The sequence below is a fragment of the Spermophilus citellus genome (genome assembly GCF_964194105.1).
Source record: "Spermophilus citellus genome assembly, chromosome: 17".
Taxonomy (NCBI): Eukaryota; Metazoa; Chordata; class Mammalia; order Rodentia; family Sciuridae; genus Spermophilus; species Spermophilus citellus.
Genome location: NC_138199.1, coordinates 56,618,848 through 56,638,335, shown reverse-complemented (window position 1 = coordinate 56,638,335; position 19,488 = coordinate 56,618,848). Strand labels below are relative to the sequence as shown.

The 19,488-nt window shown below is 49.8% G+C and overlaps 2 protein-coding genes across 10 annotated transcripts; both read left to right on the top strand.

The window, feature by feature from the left end:
* Positions 1–8,376: 8,376 nt before the first annotated feature.
* Positions 8,377–15,562, top strand: NAGLU (N-acetyl-alpha-glucosaminidase). Of its 8 annotated transcripts, none has more exons than XM_081270885.1 (8): positions 9,125–9,261; positions 9,610–9,679; positions 10,102–10,249; positions 10,845–10,991; positions 11,283–11,368; positions 11,702–11,827; positions 12,352–12,608; positions 14,010–15,552. In XM_081270885.1, the coding sequence occupies exons 3-8, from the start codon at positions 10,187–10,189 to the stop codon at positions 15,218–15,220; spliced, it is 1,890 nt and encodes a 629-aa protein (XP_081127011.1). In that variant the 5' UTR covers positions 9,125–9,261; positions 9,610–9,679; positions 10,102–10,186; the 3' UTR covers positions 15,221–15,552. The 8 variants fall into 8 exon arrangements, with proteins under 8 accessions (XP_081127009.1, XP_081127010.1, XP_081127016.1 ...); XM_081270886.1 differs by lacking the exon at positions 9,125–9,261 and adding an exon at positions 9,285–9,510; XM_081270883.1 differs by lacking the exon at positions 9,610–9,679 and having other exon boundaries at positions 8,377–9,261; positions 14,010–15,502.
* Positions 15,563–15,836: 274 nt separating this feature from the next.
* HSD17B1 (hydroxysteroid 17-beta dehydrogenase 1) lies at positions 15,837–17,742 on the top strand. Of its 2 annotated transcripts, none has more exons than XM_081270892.1 (6): positions 15,837–16,075; positions 16,157–16,324; positions 16,501–16,644; positions 16,736–16,829; positions 17,244–17,418; positions 17,504–17,742. In XM_081270892.1, exons 1-6 carry the CDS (start codon positions 15,979–15,981, stop codon positions 17,720–17,722), a joined length of 897 nt encoding a protein of 298 aa, XP_081127018.1. In that variant the 5' UTR covers positions 15,837–15,978; the 3' UTR covers positions 17,723–17,742. The 2 variants fall into 2 exon arrangements, with proteins under 2 accessions (XP_081127018.1, XP_081127017.1); XM_081270891.1 differs by having other exon boundaries at positions 16,465–16,644.
* Positions 17,743–19,488: the final 1,746 nt, after the last annotated feature.

Sequence of the window (19,488 nt, the reverse complement as noted above, 5' to 3'; positions counted from 1 at the left end):
TTATGGTCAGGTGACTTGACAGAGGGACCGAGGTATTTTGGTGAAGAACGAACTTTTTTTTTTTTTTTTAAACAAATGGTGCTAATACTGGGTATCCACATACAAAGGAACAAATTGCACTGCTACCTCATACTGTAAAAAAATGAACTCAAAATACAGTAAATGTAAGAGTTAAAACCAACATGCCCTGAGAGGAAATCATAGGAGCACATCTTGGTGACCCTGAGTTAGGCACTGATTTTTAGATATGACACCCAAAGCACAAGTAACAAGATAAAAATGTAGATAAGATGTGCTTTAAAGGTCAGAAATCAAGAAAATGGAAAGAACACTGGGTATGGTGGTAAACACCTCTAATAATTCCAGGAGGCTGAGGCAGGATTCCAAGTTTGAGGCCAGCCTCGGCTGTTTAGCAAAAACCTTTCTCAAAAATAAAGACACACTTTTTTAAAGGGGGGTAGAGAGGGGGCATTGTGGTAGAACACTCACCTAGCATGTGCAAGGGCCTGGGTTCAACCACTTGTATGAGAAAAGAAAATAAAGTATTTGCAGCAAATCATACATATGGTAAGGGACTTAGAACATATAAATAACTCTTTCTCAATCCTCAGCACCACATAAAAATAAATAAAGATAAATAACTCTCCAAACCAAGAATAAAGACTTTTCCCTCCCTGGCTGTAGGGGGATTGAATCCAAGGGAGCTTTACCACTGAGTTACATCTCTACCCCTTTTTACTTTTTATTTTTTGTGGTGCTGGGGGTTGAACCCAGGCCCTTGTACATGTGAGCCAACAGTCTACCAACTGAGCTATATCCTCAGCCCTTTTTATTACTTTTTAAATTTTTCTCTACTTACTTAAAAAAATTTAGTTGTAGATGGGCACAACACCTTTATTTTATTTATTTACTTTTATGTGGTGCTGAGGATCGAACCCAATGCCTCACACACACCTCATGCAAGTGCTCTGCTTCTGAGCTACAACCCCAGCCCTTATTTATTTTTGAGACAGGGTCATGCCCAGGCTGGCCTCAAATCTCAAACTTGGTGATCTTCCTGTCTCACCCACCCAATTAGATGGGATTACAATCATGTACCACTGTGCTCAGTTTAAAGACAATTTTTTAAAACAGGCAAAGCATTAGACATTTCTTCAAATAAGCTGTTTCTTTTTTTTAATATATTTTTTTTTAGTTTTTTTTAAGGTGGACACAATATCTTTATTTTACATTTATGTGGTGCTGAGAATCGAACCAAGTGCCTCACGCATGCTAAGTGAGCATGCTACCACTTGAGCCACATCCCCAGCCCCCCAAATAAGCTGTTTCAATGGTCAAAAGATGCTCAACATCTTTTCACAGGTTTATTGCAAATCCAAATGAGATACATAGCACATCCACTGAAGAGAGACAATTCCAAGTGTTTGTGAGAAGTTGAAACCCTAGCTCACTGCTGAATGGAACAGCTACTTTGGAAAGCAGTCTGGCAGTTAAATGCTAAACAGACCTGTAGCATACACCTGTAATCCCAGCAACTCCGGAGGATGAGGCAAGAGAATTGCTTGGGCAATTTAGCAAGATCCTGTCTTAGAAAATAAAGGAACGAGAGCTGGGTTGTAGCTCAGTTGTAAAGCACTGCCTAGCATGTGTGAGGCACTGAGTTGGATCCTCAGCACCTCATAAAAATGAATAAATAAAGGTATTGTGTCCATCTACAACTAAAAAATTAATAATAAAAAAATAAAGGACCGGGCTGGGGATGTGGCTCAAGCGGTAGCACGCTCGCCTGGCGTGCGTGCGGCCCGGGTTCGATCCTCAGCACCACATACAAACAAAGATGTTGTGTCCGCCGAGAACTAGAAAATAAATATTAAAAAATTCTCTCTCTCTCTCTCACTCTCTTTAAAAATAAATAAATATTAAAAATTCTCTCTCTACCGCTCTATCTCTCGCTCTCTCTTTAAAATAAATAAATAAATAAATAAATGACCATGGATATAGCTCAATGGTAGAACACTCATGGTTCAATCCCTAGTGCCACCCCCCCCCCCAAAAAAAAAAAAAGCGATGGGGAGACTGCAATTGAGGGAGGAGTCTCTTCTGGGGGATGAGGAAAACATAGTTAGCCTTAAGATGATGGTTGCACAATTCTAAAACCACTTCACTGTATATTTTAAATTGGTAAAGTTTTTTGCATGTAATCTCAACAAAGTAGAAGATAGAGAGGCCCAGCATTTCCCTGGAAAGAAATTCCTCTCTTGTCTGGCTGATAAGAACTTAGGGAAAGCATACCCCATTGGTCCTTGGTATGAGTTCTCAGAATATAGTGGCCTTGGACTGTTTGCAGCACAGCCAGCTAAAGATGGACTGACCATGGGCTGAGCTGGAGTCTGCAGAAAGTCCCAGAATACTGGGTGGGGGTAAGGAACAGGATGGTTCTATTGCTCCTGAATTTTTTTGTGGTACTGGGGACTGAACCCAGAGCCTCATGGATGCTAGGCAAGCCCTCAACCCCTAAACCCAGCCCCCACTGCTCCTGTTTTTAAGGATACACCTTTTCCTGTAGAATCCCCGAACCCCAGATGTATGAGTTGGTCTGTACTTTTGTTCAGGAAATACCCCCCATCTGAGGCCTTAGAATCAGTGTAGGGTAGGGTCACATGGGCCTCCTGGTCTTGGGGAGTCCCAGCCATCATAGATAAGGGACAATTCCATCACCACCTTCAATGGATGGGACTGCACATTTTACTTTCCAGGAGCTCTGGGTATAAGGCATATGGCATGGGTATGCAAAGCTTTCTGGCAGTCTCTGCCCTTCAATTCAGGGAGTGCCCCCTGCTCCCCCAACAGCTTCCAGCGACCACAAGGCAGGTCCTAGGTTTAGGCTGCCCCCTAATGGCCAGACAGGGGAGAACTCATTCTTCAGGGCTCCTAGCTGGACTTGATGGGCAAGTAACTGGATTGGTAGGGCAGAGGAAGAAGCACTCCTGAGACTATTCTGGGATGTGTGGGCAGAACAACAGGCTGGCCAGGGAACAAAAGACAGATGAGATGGAGAGCAAGCAGAGCCCCCAGGCAGCTTGTTTCACACATTAACTGAAAGAGTAATAAAATGTGTCACATGGTAAAAGAATCAAACAGTAAAAAGGGCCCTATTATAAATAAGCAAGTCTTCCACTCTCAGTGATCAAGTACTCCAGCACTTTCACAGTAGTTTTTTGTTTATTTATTTATTTTGGCACCTGGATTGAACTCAGGGGCACTCAACCACTGAGCCACATCCCTAACCCTATTTTGTATTTTATTTAGAGACAGGGTCTCACTGAGTGGCTTACTGTCTCGTGTTTGCTGAGAGTGGCTTTATTTATTTATTTTTATTTTTTATTTTTTTAGTTCTCAGCGGACACAACATCTTTGTTGGTATGTGGTGCTGAGGATTGAACCCGGGCCACACGCATGCCAGGTGAGCGCGCTACCGCTTGAGCCACATCCCTAGCCCACCTTTGTTTATTTTTATATGGTGCTGAGGATCAAACCCAGTGTCTCACGTGGGCAAGTGCTCTGCTGCAAAGCTACAGCCCCAGCCCTTGTTTGTTTATTTGTAACACAATTGTAGTGTACTATACTCATTAGCTTGATATTTTTTGTTTTTATTTTTTTCTTGAGTGGGGGTGCATCTCACTGATACCCAGGCTGGTCTGGGACTCCTGGGCTCAAGGGATCCTCCTGCCTCTGCCTCCCAAGTAGATGTGACTATAGGGGTGCACCACACCCAGCTTGAATTAATATGTATACACACACACACACACACACACACACACACACATTGATTTATATATTTGGTACTAGGGTTCGAACCCAGGGGTGCTTTACCACTGAGCTATATCCCTAGTCCTTTTTATTTTTTTTTTTTAATTTTGAGACAGGGTCTGGCTAAATGGCTAAAGCTGGCCTGGAACTTGTGATCCTGCTCCCAAGTTGCTAGAATTACAGATGTGGGTCACCATACCCAACCTTTTAAAAATATATTCTGTAGAACATTCTGAACTAGCACATGTTGTAGGGGAAGAAAGATGTGATATCTTTCCTTGCCCATCAGAAAGATCATAGCCAAGGGATGGGGGTATAGCTCAGCTGGTAAAGTGCTTGCCTTGCATGCACAAGGCCCTGGGTTCAATCCCCAGCACCACACACACACACACACACACAAAAAAAAAAGCATAGCCAACAGTCCTATCTATAACAAAAGACTGATTAATAAAAGAAAAGCATAATTGATTTATGCTTTTCTTTTATTTTTGATTTAGTTTTGTGTGACAAGCTGGGCATGGTGGTGCATGCCTGTAATCCCAGTGGCTTGGGAGGCTGAAGCAGAGGATCGTGCCTCAGCAAAAACCAGGGGCTAAAAACTCAGTGAGATCCTCTCTAAATAAAATATAAAATAGGGCTGGGGGTGTGGCTCAGTGGTCAAGTGCCCCTGAGTTCAATCCCCAGTACCAAAAAAAAAAAAAAAAAAAAAAAAAAGTTGTTGTTTATGTGACATAGGAGCCTTCAGAAATAAGTGGCTCATTTTTATGCTTAGATTTGCTGAAGAGTGGATGACCAAGTAGAAATGTGACTGAACAAAAGAGTCTGACCTAATGGTAAGACTGGAAAGGAAAACCCAGCAAAATCTGTCTAGTTTCTTGGCCTCCGTGTAGCATTTCTTTCTCCTATAGTACGGAGCAACACCCTTTCTGGAAGAAGAGTCTTATGACTTATTAGCAGACATTGTATGTAGATAATTTTTCTATGGCTAGCTCTTATAAAGAAAAACAAGGGAAGACCACCAGGTATGGTGGTGCCTGCCTGTAATCCCAGGGATTCTGAAAGTTGAGGCAGGAGGATCACAAGTTTGAGGTCAGCCTGAGCAACTTACCAAGAACCTGTCTCAATTTTTTTTAAAAAAAGGGTTGGATGTAGCTCAATGATAACGTGCCCCTGGGTTCAATCCCTAGTACCACAAAAAAAAAAAAAAAGAGGAAGAAAGAAAAAATTAAGTCAAGGGAAAGAGTAATAGTTCCAGGTTTTATGGCTGGCTTCCGGGGCAATGGGTTTCAGTTTCTATAACCCACCTTGGGGAAGAGTTTCCCCTGCCTTGGTGGAGAAAGGGGAGGAGAGAGAAGGGCAGAAGATCAGGAAAAAAGACTTTGTGCACTGCAAAAACAGACAAGAAAAAGAGCCTGTGCTTCTGAGGCCCTTCCAATGTTCTTTAGATCAAAGCACTCAGTGCGCCAAAGCAGCATATTTGGGGGTATCATTTTCTGAGACTCAGCAACATATTCCTTTTTTTCCAAAAGAATGCTTAATATTTTATCCTGGAGATGTATCTTAATCTATGCAGTCAGCCCTCTACTAAAAAAGAGTTCTCAGCCTCTAAGAGTGTGTGTGTGTCATTCTGGAGGTGGTGGGGGTCGTGACAAGAGGCACTCCTGATCCAGCAACCATGGACTTAGGCCCCCTGGATGGTGATCCCAATTTGCTGTCCCTGCCAGCCAACCCCCTAACCACCTGGCTGAATCCAGACCTGACACAGAGGCACTAGTCTGACAGGAGACCAGCAGCCCAATCCTCACCCCACCATCTACATGTTCCCTAAGATCCAGAAATGCTGGTGAAACAGAACCCGAAGGAGGAGAGTCTAACAGATCTCACCTGGAGCCAAGGGGGGTTTGAGGGGGGAATAGAAGGTGGCCCAGGGAGAAGGCTCAGGGGTAGTCTTGGAACTTCTTCCTGGGAAAGACTGAGAAACTTCCATATTCTGGCAACTGAGTAGGAGGAGGGGCCACACCTCAGCTGCTTGCTGAGCCAGACTGAGTAGGGCATTGCAGCTTTGTCTGCAGCGAGGAGTAGACACACTCAGTGGGCTCTTATGTCCTCTTTCAGGTTCCTCTGCACTATATAGCCCCGTTCAAACCCCTTCCCTGTCCCTAAACTCCTCCACTCATATGATGACAATCCCCCCAAATCAACTATGCCTCCAAAGGATTCAGAAGCCTTTCCCAAGAGCCCACCACGCTCTGCCTCACACAGCCATTAAACCCTCCCTGTCCAGATAGGCAGTCTGAGAAGCGGCACTGTCTGGGGAGTAGTGGCCAGAACCCTGCTCAAGGAACCAGGAATTCCAAATAATTCTAGTCCCAGAGCTGTTCTGCTACTGTTACAGGGCTGGGGTCTGCTGGGAAACTGAGGCAGCAGAGACCCCCCCCCACTTCAAACCCTGATTCTTGCAATCAGTTCAGAAAGTTTTCAGACATGTCATTCAGAGTAACAGGAATGAATTCATTAGAAGGAACAGGAGAGGGGAAAAAGGGACACTCTCAAGGGAGAGAGTGGGTCCTCTCAGAGAGGAGAGGGATAATGTGTTCCTCCTGCCCTCTAGTTTTATTGGGGTCCCAGGAGAGTTTCAAAGACTCCTGCCTAGACACACTTTTTTTTTGGTTCTGGGGATTGAACCCAGAGGGGCTTTATCACTAGCCATATCCCCAGCCCTTTTTATTTTTATTTTGAGATAGGGTCTAAGTTGCTTAGGGCCTTGCTAAATTGCTGAGGCTGGCCTTGAATTTGTGATCCTCCTACCTCTGCCTCCAGAGATGCTGGGATTAGGTATGGTCCACCACACCAGGTTTAGATACACTTCTTGATTTTTTTTTCTGGGGGGCGGGGGTACTATGGATTGAACCCAAGGGCACTTGGCCACTGAGCCACATCCCCAGCCCTATTTTGTATTTTATTTAGAGACAGCGTCTCAGTGAATTGCTTAGCACCTCACCTTTGCTGAACTTGCTTTGAATTTGTGATCCTCCTGCTTCAGCCTCCCCAGCTGCTGGGATTACAGGCGTGTACCACTGCACCTGGCTACCTCTTGACTTTCAAGTCCCCACTTGACTTTCAAGTCCCCACTTTGGCCCATGCTGACAAATTCTAATTGGAACCTGTTCGTAACAGATTCTATGGTTGAGGGAATTATCCTTATCTCCCCTAAATTCTGGAATCCTGTCTGTGTAAGTCACAAAAGTCCCCCACTTGAGGGTAACTTGTGTTCCTCTTAACAGCATTATTTCGGGCTTACATTTCTCCTGCAGATAACAGGTAGCACCACACCCAGCTAAATTGTTTTTTAAAAGTGAAATCACCTGGAGGTCAGCACAGTTGGCCTTTCCCCGCTACCCTGAACCAGAGACTGAACCCAGGGGCACTTAACCACTGAGCCCCAGCCCCAGCCCTTTTTATTTTGAAACAGGGTCTCGCTAAGTTGCTGAGGCTAGTTTTGAACTTGTGATCCTCCTGCCTCTGTCTTCCAAATCGCTGTGCACTACCATGCCTGGCTGATGGGGCCCATTTTAAAAACTATTCCCTTAACCTCATGTTCCCACAACTCATGTCCGTCTGTTCCCTGTTACTACTGCTTATGGATCTTGCTCAAGTCACTTCCTCGGCCCTCAGTTTCCCATCTGTATGAAGAAGGCAAGTCTGTGCTGCTGCCACTTTCTAATTTTTTTTTTCCAGTCCTGGGGATCAAACCCAAGGGTGACTTACCACAGAGCTACATCCCCAGCCCCTCTAATGTTTTGAGACAGGGACTCACTAAATTGCAATTCTCCTGCCTCAGCCACCGGAGTAGCTGGGATTACAGATGTGTGCCACTGTGTCTGCTGTTGCTGCCCTTTGAGGGCCCGATGGAGTGCCCTCCTATGCCCACCATTCCCTGCTGCAGGCCAGGCTGGGTTCATATGGGTCATCTTTTCTTTAACCACCTGACCTTTCAGTTCCTTAAAAATCACCACATTCTTTAACTCCCTGTGCTTTCTCTATGCATTCCTCTTTACCTCTTCTCCTAAACAAGTTCTACTCATGCTTGGGTTTCAGATTAAACGTGGCTGCCTTTTGGAAGCCTTAGGCTAGATTCCCCTGCACTTCTTTACAGCATAGCAACCATGAAGGAAATTCCAACATAAATATTGTATCCAAGTCTCCCCAGGTAAGGACGGTGGGGACATCTATTATTATTTTGCTAGTACCTAGTAGCTATGGCAGTGCCTAATACAAAATAAATTTCAGCTGGGCATGGTGGCACAAGCCTATAATCCCAGCGGCTCGGAAGGATGGAGGAGAAGGATCGAAAGTTCAAAGTCCGTCTCAGCAATTTAGCGAGACCTTGTCTCAAAACAAAAATATTTAAAAACGGGCTGGGGACGTGGATCAGTGGTTAAGCGCCCTGAGTTTTATTTATCCCTGGTAATGTATAAATAAATTTTAAAAAAGAAAAAATAATCTCCAAATTCATATTTATTGGGTAGGAGGGGAACTGGGTATGTATCTCAATGGAATAGCGCCTGCGTGCCAGCAAGCGTGAAGCCCTAGATTCATTCCCCAACTCTACCCCGCCCCCAGTTTTCTCATCTATTTTGAGACTTGGTCTAAACTGCCCAGGTTGGCCTTAAACTTGCGATCCTCCTGCTTCTGCCTCTCGAGTGGCTGGGACTACAGGAGTGCGCCACGGAACACGTCCCCCACCCCCATTTTTTCTTTTAAAGGGTGGGTGGCTGGACGGAAGGGAAGTGACTTGCCGGTGAACCCGCGCTGTACCTGAATGCAATTTGGGAAGGGCAGTGCACCCCTTGCGGCCCTGGGAGTTTGATGGGGTCACGCGCAAGTAGTCAGAAGACACTCTCAGGGTTGGGTCTGGGCCCGGAAGCAGAGTCTCCCGGCAGCAAACCGGAGTTCCAGCCTAAGTTCCACGTGGCCGGAGGCCCACAGCTGATTGGACACCCGCTGTTCCGCTATCCTGGTCCCGAGCCCGGATTGGTTGTTGGCTGGGCGCCGCCATGATGAGACCATGGAGGCCGCTACGGTGGCCGCAGCTCTGGGGTTCCTGCTTCTGGCAGGGGTTGGGGGCTCTTCGGTCGATGAGGCCCGGGAGGAGACGGTCGTGCGGGCGCTGGTGGTCCGGCTGCTGGGGCCCGGGCCGGCGGCCGATTTCTCGGTGTCTGTGGAGCGCGCCCTGGCGACCGAGTCGGGCTTGGACACCTACCGCCTGAGCGGCGGCGGCGGAGCGCGCGTGCAGGTGCGCGGCTCCACGGGCGTGGCGGCCGCCGCCGGGCTGCACCGCTACCTGCGCGACTTCTGTGGCTGCCAGGTGGTCTGGTCGGGTTCTCAGCTGCACCTGCCACAGCCGCTGCCTGTGGTGCCGGAAGAGCTGGCAGAGACCACGCCCCACAGGTATGGGTCCCGACCGCCTCCGGGGCAGCTGCCTCCTGCCTCCAGCCTCCAGCCCTGGGGACGCCCACCCTTCGCCTCACTCCGACAATGGGCTGGAGCTGCAGAAAACTGAAAGCCTGAGAAGGAATTGGTGGCCTTCGAGTCCAATAGCTCTGCTTTCAAATCCTAGCTTCACCTTTAACAGCCATGCGTTCTTATGTCAGCCTCTCAGAGCCTCAGCTGGCCCATCTGAAAAATGGAAACAGTGATGTCCCCCGAGCAGTGTTGATTGTGAGGGTTTGCACGATGATGGTGCATAATTGTGATGGGCAAGTTTTATTTCATTCCTTCCCTACACTCTATTTGAAGATGCTGACTGAGGAATGACGTCCACCCTGCTCACAGACCTCTATTCTAGCACTTGCTACACTGCATGAAGGTGATGTGTTCACATCTGCCTCCCCCTCAGATTGTGGGGCAGGGAGCCCCCTTCCTAAACTGGGACCCTCCACTTCCTAGTCAAGGACCAACTTTGCCATATAGACACTATAGCTGGGGCTCTGAAGGTGTTGAATGGGAATGAAATATATTCCTACAAGTATCTGCCAGGCTAGAGTATTGGGAACTAGTGGGCAGGCACCTCAGAAACTCAACTACTCAAGCCTCAGCTCCACCTGGGGTGGATCCTAGAAAGAAACAGAAGAGGGCCACATTTGGAACTCTTCCCCAATTCCACTGGGTGCCAGGGGAGTTATTCCAGAGCCAGACTATCTCTGAGCTCTTCCAGGTGATGGACACTCAGGGATAGGAAATATCTTCTCTGCCCCCAGTAACCTACTCAACTCCTGCCTCCACCTGCAGGTATCGCTATTACCAGAATGTGTGCACACAAAGCTACTCCTTCGTGTGGTGGGACTGGGCCCGCTGGGAGAAAGAGATTGACTGGATGGCACTGAATGGCATCAACCTGGCACTGGCCTGGAATGGTCAGGAGGCCATCTGGCAGCGGGTGCGTGCCCACCTAGCCCCTCCACACTCTACTGTCCACCACATGTCCCCCACTTGTTGTCCATCTGCCCCTGGCCAGCAGTGTCAGGCATACAGAGAATAAGGGCTCCAGAAGTGTTTGTGGAGTGCACAATGGATCCAGACCTCAGAAATTGAGGCTTCCATTCCTGAGATGAGCTAGACCCCAGCATCATGCTAAAACAGTTGATGAACCCAGGGCTTCTCTCCCCTACCACCTGCCGCCCCAGACCAGTCTCCTGATCCTGTAGATTCTCCCATATTAGCAGTCTCTATCTGCCTCCAAGGGAACCTCCAAGTGCTCTGGCTCTTTTCCCTTCCATCTGGTGAACTTTGCTCCATAAAACCTTCTAAGACTTTTCTTTTGGGAAAACCCCTTTGTGTCCCATCTCCTCACCCATACATCAAAGATGACAGCTTAGTGAACTCAGATCTGTTTTCCCTAGATTGTGATCCAATTTTGTCTTAGTACTGTAGCTTCCAGCACAGAGAAGCAATGAGTGAATGTTTGTTGAATGAATCAGTTGGCAAATGTCAATGAATATATTTATATGTGTAGGGATCTCCCTCTTCCCCAGGTGTACCTGGCCTTGGGCCTGACCGAGTCAGAAATCAATGAATACTTCACTGGTCCTGCCTTCCTGGCCTGGGGGCGCATGGGCAATCTGCACACCTGGGGTGGCCCCCTGTCCCGCTTCTGGCACCTCAAGCAGATTTATTTACAGGTAAAAGAATGGGAAAGGGGGCTGGGGACATAGCTCAGTTGGTAGAGTGCTTGACTTGCATGTAGCAGGCCCTAGGTTCAATCCCCAGCACCACAAAAAAAAAAAAAAAAAAAAAGAATGGGAAATGGAAGGGGCAGAATTGGTGCTGAGGTCACAGACCTAGGGAGGGTGTGGTTTTTGACCAGACTCAGGACTCTTGACTAGATCACAGTGACTGTGTCCTGAGTGAGTAAGGGACCCCCATGGGGCTGCAGAGGTCATGCTCACCAGCCCCCCTCCTGTTTCTCCCAGCATCGGATCCTGGACCGGATGCGCTCGTTTGGCATGATCCCCGTGTTACCTGCATTCGCAGGGCACGTCCCCAAGGCTCTCACCAGGTGAGGCTTTCCCTTCTCCCTGTGCAGCTCAACAATGGAGTTTTTTCTTCTGTTAAAACATGACTTAAATACTGAAGCTATGGATGCAGGCCTGGGTTTGATTCCTGCCTCTGCTACCAACAAACTGTGTGACCTTGGACGGATTACCATGACTCCCCAGTGCCTTATTTTCCTCACTTGTAAATGGGATCCTTACCACCTTTACCATCAGGGTTTGGGTGTGAATATGACCTGGCAGAGTGTTTGCTAGCAGCTGCTCTAATTACTGGTAGTAGGGGATACACTGGTCTCTTTTCCTCTTCTCTGTACTATACACTCCTCTCCTGTGGCTAGAAAAGTCTTCAAGGCCGTACTGAAACATCCCCTCATTCAGGAAGCCTTGCCAACACCCCCAGGGGCCTCCTTCGTGCCCACAAACACCTGGTTCCCACCGCTCACACTGCTGGCCTCCCTTGCACTGTGAGTGATAGCAGGAACCTCATTCCTTCTGTGATTTTTGTCCAGCTGTGCAGGGCTGCCAGACACTGCTGTCTGCTGGGCCCTAGGGATGCAGTGGTGAAGGTGCCCCGGGCTCTGTCTCTGAAGAGAGATAAGCTAACAGAGGGATATGACCCAGTGATAAGGGCAGGAATGTACACTGGCTCTTGTGGAAGAGGGCCAGAAAGGGCTCAGGGCAGAAGCAGTACTGAGCCTTATCTTGAACAAGGAATGTGTTTAAAATTTCAGCCAGTGGAGGTGGAGGGATAGCAAAAGCTTTCCAGACAGGTAAAACTTAAAAGGATAGTGGGGAAGAACCAAGAGGATAAGCAAGGAGGGAAGAGGAAAAGATGCCCAGGCAGGGGGCAGTGTGTGTGAAGAAGCACAAGAAACCAAGATGCACTCCAGGAACTAGAGATAAATTAGACTGGTAAGGAAGGAATTATGGGCCAAGAGGAATGCTATGTCAGCCTCCAGTAATTCTCTGAGCTTTTGCTCTCCACTAGGGTGTTCCCACAGATGAATGTCACCCGATTGAGCAGTTGGGGACATTTCAACTGCTCCTACTCCTGCCCCTACCTTCTGGCTCCAGAAGACCCCATGTTCCCCCTCATTGGGAGCCTCTTCCTATGGGAGCTGAGCAAAGAGTTTGGTACCAACCACATCTACGGGGCTGACACTTTCAATGAGATGCAGCCTCCTTCTTCACAGCCCTCCTACCTTGCTGCAATCACCACTGCTGTCTATGAGGCCATGATCGCAGGTACGGTGCCCTGGGGAGGTGGGCAAGGGAAGCCCCCTGGACCTTCAGGTAGATGGGGATGGCAGAGGTCAGTAGGGATGGGAGGAAAGACTGGAGCTACCCCTCACTGTAATACACAGCCCTTTACAGTTTCCCAGGCACACATGCCATCTCATTTAATCCCATTGTGGTTGAGAGATGAGCTCTGGAGCCAGATAACTAGGGCGCAAACCCTGACACTAATAGTCCCTGGTAACTTACAAGTTACCTCACTCCCAGTGTCTCAGTTGTTTCATCTGTACAATGGGACTAATTCATAGATACATGATGCCTGGCTTGTAAAGAATCACTAAGTGCTAACTACTGAAAAGATTTGATTTGATCTTTCCCTCATTGCTAAAGCAGGTAATGCAGGCCAGAGTTAGGGCTTATACCCCAAACTAGTAGGTATCCATCTTGCTTCACAAATGTGAACCCCAGGCTCCTTCCTGCCACTTGTAAGGATGGGTAGAAGGGGCCCAAGGCAGGAGTGGCTTAATGGAGGTCTGCATGTTAGCCAGGAAGGGAGCATGTTGGCTCAGTCTTCCTTGAGCAGAGCTGCTGCAAGTGTAGTCTAGAACCAGTGGCATGAACCCCACCCTGGAACCTATCTTATTGGTCCACATTTGGTTACTGCAATGAAATCCCAAAGGCTTACTCCCAAAGCCTCATCTGCAGACACCATAATGGGATTAAGTTTGCACCTTCTTAATACCTTGTAATGGGGATAAAATTTTAAAAAACATGAACCCTTGGGAGTTATACTCAAAACATATCCAAACCATAGCACTATCAGATATGCACATTTCAAAAAAAAAAATTTTTTGTTGTTGTAGATGGACACAGTACCCTTATCTTATGTTTATGTGGTGCCAGGGATCGAACCCAGTGCCTCACGTGTTAGGCAAGCACTCTACCCCTGAGCCACAACTTCAGCCTAGATACCCACATTTTTTTAATACCTTTTATTTTATTTGTTTTTATGTGGTGCTGAGGATCAAACCAGGGCCTTGCATGTGCTAGGAGAGTGCTCTGCCGCTGAGGTCCAACCCCAGCCCCAGATATACACATTTTTAGGGCCCAACCCAGAACTTCTGAATCAAGGCTCAGAAGCTAGGGCCCAGGAGTCCATGTCTTAACATCTCAATTTTAATGCCTGGAGTTCCCAGTTAGGGGGAGGCAGGATGAGGAAGGAAATATGTAGTGGTGTGTCCCCATATATGTCCCCATGGGGAAGCCAGAGGGGGAAGGTGTCCCCTGTGACAGGGTCATTTGCCTTCTCTGGACCTCCATTTTCATCATTTGTAGAATGGGCTCAGCACTCCCCTGGCCCTCTCCTCTCATCACCCCTCTTGTCTGTCCTTCCCACTCCCACCACTGCAGCGGATCCTGATGCCGTGTGGCTGCTCCAAGGCTGGCTTTTCCAGCACCAGCCCCAGTTCTGGGGGCCTGACCAGGTCAAGGCTGTGCTGAGGGCTGTGCCCCTGGGCCGTCTCCTGGTTCTGGACCTGTTTGCCGAGAACCAGCCTGTGTATAGCCGCACAGACTCCTTCTATGGCCAGCCCTTCATCTGGTGCATGCTGCATAATTTCGGGGGCAACCATGGCCTATTTGGATCCCTGGAGGCTGTGAACCAAGGCCCTCAGGCTGCACGCCTCTACCCCAATTCCACCATGGTAGGCACTGGCATAGCTCCTGAGGGCATTGGCCAGAATGAAGTGGTCTATACCCTCATGACTGAGCTGGGCTGGCGAAAGGACCCAGTGCCAGATTTGGTGGCGTGGGTGACCGGCTTTGCTGACCGGCGGTATGGGTTGTCTCAGGAAGATGCAAAGGAAGCCTGGAAGCTACTGCTCAGAAGTGTCTACAACTGCTCTGGTAAGGCCTGTGTTGGGCACAATCGCAGCCCACTGGTCAAGCGGCCTTCCCTAAAGATAAATACCACTGTCTGGTACAACCGATCGGATGTGTTTGAGGCCTGGCGGCTGTTGTTGAAAGCAGCACCCAACCTAACCACCAGCTTGGCCTTCCGCTATGACTTGGTGGACATCACCCGCCAGGCAATCCAAGAGATGGTCAGCTTGTACTATGAGGAGGTGAAGATCTCCTACAGGAAGAAGGACCTGATTCTCCTACTGCAGGCTGGAGGCATCCTAGCTTATGAACTTCTGCCTGTACTGGATGAGGTGCTGGCTACTGACAAACGCTTCTTGCTGGGCAGTTGGCTGGAGCAGGCCCGGGCAATGGCAGTCAATGAGACTGAGGCCCAATTCTATGAGCAGAATAGCCTCTATCAGTTGACCCTGTGGGGTCCAGAGGGCAACATCCTAGATTACGCTAACAAACAATTGGCAGGACTGGTAGAAGATTACTATGCTCCACGTTGGCGCCTCTTCCTGGAGACACTGGCAGGCAGCTTGGCTCAGAGTGTTCCTTTTAAACAGAAGGAGTTTGACAAAAATGTCTTCCAGCTGGAGAAGTCCTTTGTTCTGAGCAAAAAGAGATATTCCAGTCAGCCTCAAGGTGATACTGTGGACCTAGCCAAGAAGGTCTTCCTCAAATATTACCCCAGGGTGGTGAATGGCTCTTTGTGACAGACTGACCATCCCTGGGGCCCCAGTTCTTCCCAAACTCCAGGCTGGGACAGATTCTAGAGCCTGGAGCTAGATACGTGTCACAAGATAGCCCCAGCCATTGGAGGAGTCTAGGCCTGCTGTGAGGGCAGGTATGGGTAGCTTGGAGGGAAGTGAACTACCCTTTACCATCATCCGTAAATTGGGATTAAAGTGCTGTTTTCTGTCAATATAATAAACTCATGAATCAGCCTGGGTCTGTCAGAATGAAAAAGTCACTGCCAAGATGTCTGGGCTACAGCATGGACCCTGGTGTGGGGCCAGTTCTCCCCCACCTCCCTTGCTTTTGCCCCCCTATGCTTAATACTAACCCCCGGCGTTTGTACTGAGAATGCCCCCCCCCCCCCAGCATTTACTTTTACAGCAAAGCAGCAAACTTTGGTAACGAAAATTGTCCCTTAGGACACAGACATATCCAGGAATTCTACCCATGGTGCTGCTCAGTGCCCTCCTGCTTGCCCTCCCTCTGACCAGCAACTAGGGAAATTTGGTGTTAAATCAGTGGCCTTTTCTCTGCTTTGATCCAGAGCAGGGTGGGGAGAGCCGGTCAGGGACTAGGGGAGTTCTCAGCCTTGAGATTGCCTCTGAGACACAACAAGGGGTGGGGGCACTGCAGGCAGGGGCGGGGTGAAGCAGGTGATATCCAGCCCAGAGACCTGCGCCTAGGGCTCTGCTGCTCCTGACCTGCTGCTCCTGACCTGCTTCTCAAGAATTTCCCCATGGATCGCACCGTGGTGCTCATCACTGGCTGCTCCTCGGGCATCGGCCTGCACCTGGCCCTTCGGCTAGCTTCAGACCCGTCCCGGAGCTTTAAAGGTATAAGAGGGGCCAGCATGGATAGATTTCCCCTAGAGGTAAGCAGGGCATTCAAATCTTCATCCTCTCCCAAACCTTCAGTGTATGCCACGATGAGGGACCTGAGGGCTCAAGGCCAGCTGTGGAAGGCAGCCCGGGCCCGGGGATGCCCTTCCGACTCGCTGGAGACGCTGGAATTGGACGTGAGGGACTCAGATTCTGTGGCTGCTGCCCGGGCACGCATGACGGAGGGCCGTGTGGATGTGCTGGGTGAGCCTCCCCCCTAAATGTGTACAAGAGCCATCCTTGTCCAGAGCCCAAACCAGAATGCCCCAAGCACAGGGAACCCTGGGGGATAGTCTGGGGCTGTCACTGGTCTGTTGGTCGCCTAGGGCGGGCCTCTCTTACAGTGTGCAACGCGGGACGGGGTCTTCTTGGACCCCTAGAGGCCCACGGGCTGGACGCCGTGGGCTCGGTGCTGGACGTGAATGTGGTTGGGACCGTGCGAACACTGCAGGCCTTCTTGCCGGACATGAAGCGGCGCCGCTCAGGCCGCATAATGGTGACCGGGAGCGTGGGAGGCCTGATGGGTGAGTAGAAGGGGCGGGGCCTCCCCCAGCCGCTCCCCGCCTGGACGCAGGTCTGAGCTGCGGAACTCAGCGACCTCGCCTCTCTTCCAAGGGCTTCCTTTCAACGCAGTGTACTGCGCCAGCAAGTTCGCGCTTGAGGGTTTGTGCGAGAGTCTGGCGGTTCTGCTGCTGCCCTTTGGAGTCCAGTAAGTCACCTGAAACTTCTGAACCCTTGGAAACCCAAGCCCGGGATTTTTGTTGGGGTGCTCTCCGGTGGGTCCCCGGCCCTCCTTCCCAGATTCCGATGGTTGTGTGGCAGGCACTGTGCTGGGCCTTTGACACACATGATCTCATTCACTTGCCGACTGAGGTGTCGGTATTGTGATGGAAAAGCACAGGTCCACAGAGGTCACACCGTTCTAGTTACTCACCCAGACTCAAATTCCGTCGCTAAAGTCTCCCTCGAAGCCTCAGGTGGACACGGGAGCACTTCTCGGGCAGTCAGCCGCTTCGCAAGCACTTCGGTTTTGCAAAGCAGCCTGCGCGCAGCGGCTATCCTCTCCGCGGACCCAGGCCAGCCCTGATGTCCGCTTCCGCCAACTCGCCTCTCTTGTCCGCAGCGTGAGCCTCATCGAGTGCGGTCCAGTGCACACGGCCTTCTATGAAAAGTTAGAGGGCGGCCCGGGAGGGACGCTGAACCACACAGATGCCCAGACCCGCCACCTCTTCTCACTCTACCAGCGCCACTGCGAGCAGATCATCCGTGAGGCGCAGGACCCAGAGGAGGTGACAGAGGTGGGTGCTCTCAGGGACTCGAGGGAGGCGGGGAAGAGGGAGGCACACCGTGATCCAAGCCCACGCTTCTATTCCGGCCCCGCAGGTCTTCCTCACTGCGCTGCGTGCCCCAAAGCCATCCCTGCGCTACTACAGCACCGAGCGCTTCCTGCCCCTGTCCCGGCTGCGCCTCGAGGACCCCAGTGGCTGCAGCTACGTGACTGCCATGCACCATGCTGTGTTCGCTGACCAGCCTGCCGAGGCAGCTGGGACCAGAGAACCGGGGGACCCTGAGCTCGGTGCGTCTCCTGCAGCCCCGAAATAAAGGCTTTGTCTGCTACTGTCTCCTCGCGCCCTCCTTTGCCTCCCAGGATGTGCAGGGGATAGCGCAGGGGTGGCTGGTGCGCAGCGGGTGAATGATCAGGACAATTCTGGGAGCCCCAGTTCTACCTATGTGGAGACAGATATCCAGCAGAGGGAGATAACACGGGGTCACGCCTCAAATCCAGGGGACTGCCTGCATACTAAAACTGTCTCTGGATGCCCAAGGGAAGTCTGCAGCAGTGGAAATTAGGTGGACTCAAGTTTAGAGAAAGCCCGGTTGTGACCTGGCCTTTATTACTCAAGGGAATCCCAGGCAATGCCCTTACCTACCCTGAATCTGTTTACTTTTCTTTCTTTTTAAAATATTTATTTTAGGTGTAGATGGACACAACACAATGCCTTTATTTTTATGTGGTGCTGAGGAACCTGGGTCCCACCCCTGCTAGGCGAGTGCTCTACCAGTGAGCCACAATCCTAGCCCCTCTTTCTTTTTTAATATCTTTGTTTATTTATTTTTATGTGATACTGAGGATCAAACCCTGTCCCTCCCACATATGAGCACTCTGCCACTGAGCCACAACTCCAGCCCTGAATCTGTTCTTATCCGTAAAATGAGTTCAATATCTCTCTCATGGGTTGAAGACCAAGTGAGATAATACCTGTGAAGTGCTAGTGTGGAGGGTTTCGTTTTGTTTACAGTGCTGGGGATGGAACCCAGTGCTGACTTAGGCCAGCACCCTACTACTGAGCTAGACCCCCCACTATGCTAAATAAAGCAAAGGGGACACCCCACTAAGTACCTCTTTGTTCCCCTGCCTCAAACTGAACTCTTCAGCAGAGAGGTCCCCACCAGCCCCAAGGCTGCCTCTTCCCAGGAGGTATAGCTGGGGCTTCAGTCCTGGCTAGTGTGTTCAGTGGTCTATACTTCCTGATCCTACAGAGGGGCGCTCCATGGCAGGAACCACAGGAGCCAATCTCCTAACTTCTGTGGAGGTCTGATGGGGGACGGGCAGAGGTAGGGAGCCGAGAGAGAACAGGTGTAAGTGAGGAGAGGGGATGACAGGCAGGGGAAAGGGGCAGGAGTGTCCCAGAAGGGGGTGGTACTGAGGTAGGGACTAGGTTGGGGGGTCATGTCTTAGAGGAAGTGAAGGACCAGTAGAGAAACCTACCGTGGTTCTTGGGCCTCTGTGTGGGACATCAGGGGAAGGCGGCAGTACATTCTGACCTGTCCTCCAGATAAGGATTTTCTCTGGCCCACTGGACTGCCGGTTGCCTCTGCAACTTGGAGGAAGGAGTCTCAGCTACCCTACCCCTGTTGGTCTCCCTGCTCTGCAGGCCCAGATGAATCTGCTGTCCTTACAGCATCCAGGAAGTCCACGGGAAGGGCAGAGGGCCAAGGTGGTATGAATTTCTGAGGCATGGGATCTGCTCTTAGAGCCTGCCCCCACCCCAGGCTTCTCCTTTGCACTTCTGTGAGAGCGAACAAGCAAACATACAGGTGGTAAGAGAGTCTAAGTGTGACCCCTCTATATTTCATATATCCACATTCTCAATAATCTACGTTGTGGAATGATTTCAAATACCATTTAGATGTTAATGCCCCCCACAACACGCCAAAAATGTACATATCTCCAACCTCATCGTTTCCTGCAAACACCAGGTTTATATTTCCAGCTGCCTACTCAGTGTCACATGATGTCTAGTAATCATAAAGTGTTCAATGATTGGGGAATACTTCCTCCTCCTTCAGTCTTCCTCATTTCAGTG

Coding starts and splice junctions, on each gene's coding strand:
- HSD17B1 (XM_081270891.1), top strand. CDS start 15,979: ATGGATCGCACCGTGGTGCTCATCACTGGCTGCTCCTCGGGCATCGGC. Junction 16,076..16,156: donor CCCGTCCCGGAGCTTTAAAG/GTATAAGAGGGG, acceptor CCAAACCTTCAG/TGTATGCCACGATGAGGGAC. Junction 16,830..17,243: donor CTGCTGCCCTTTGGAGTCCA/GTAAGTCACCTG, acceptor TCTTGTCCGCAG/CGTGAGCCTCATCGAGTGCG.
- NAGLU (XM_081270883.1), top strand. CDS start 8,879: ATGGAGGCCGCTACGGTGGCCGCAGCTCTGGGGTTCCTGCTTCTGGCA. Junction 10,992..11,282: donor TCAAGCAGATTTATTTACAG/GTAAAAGAATGG, acceptor TGTTTCTCCCAG/CATCGGATCCTGGACCGGAT. Junction 11,369..11,701: donor GTCCCCAAGGCTCTCACCAG/GTGAGGCTTTCC, acceptor TCCTGTGGCTAG/AAAAGTCTTCAAGGCCGTAC.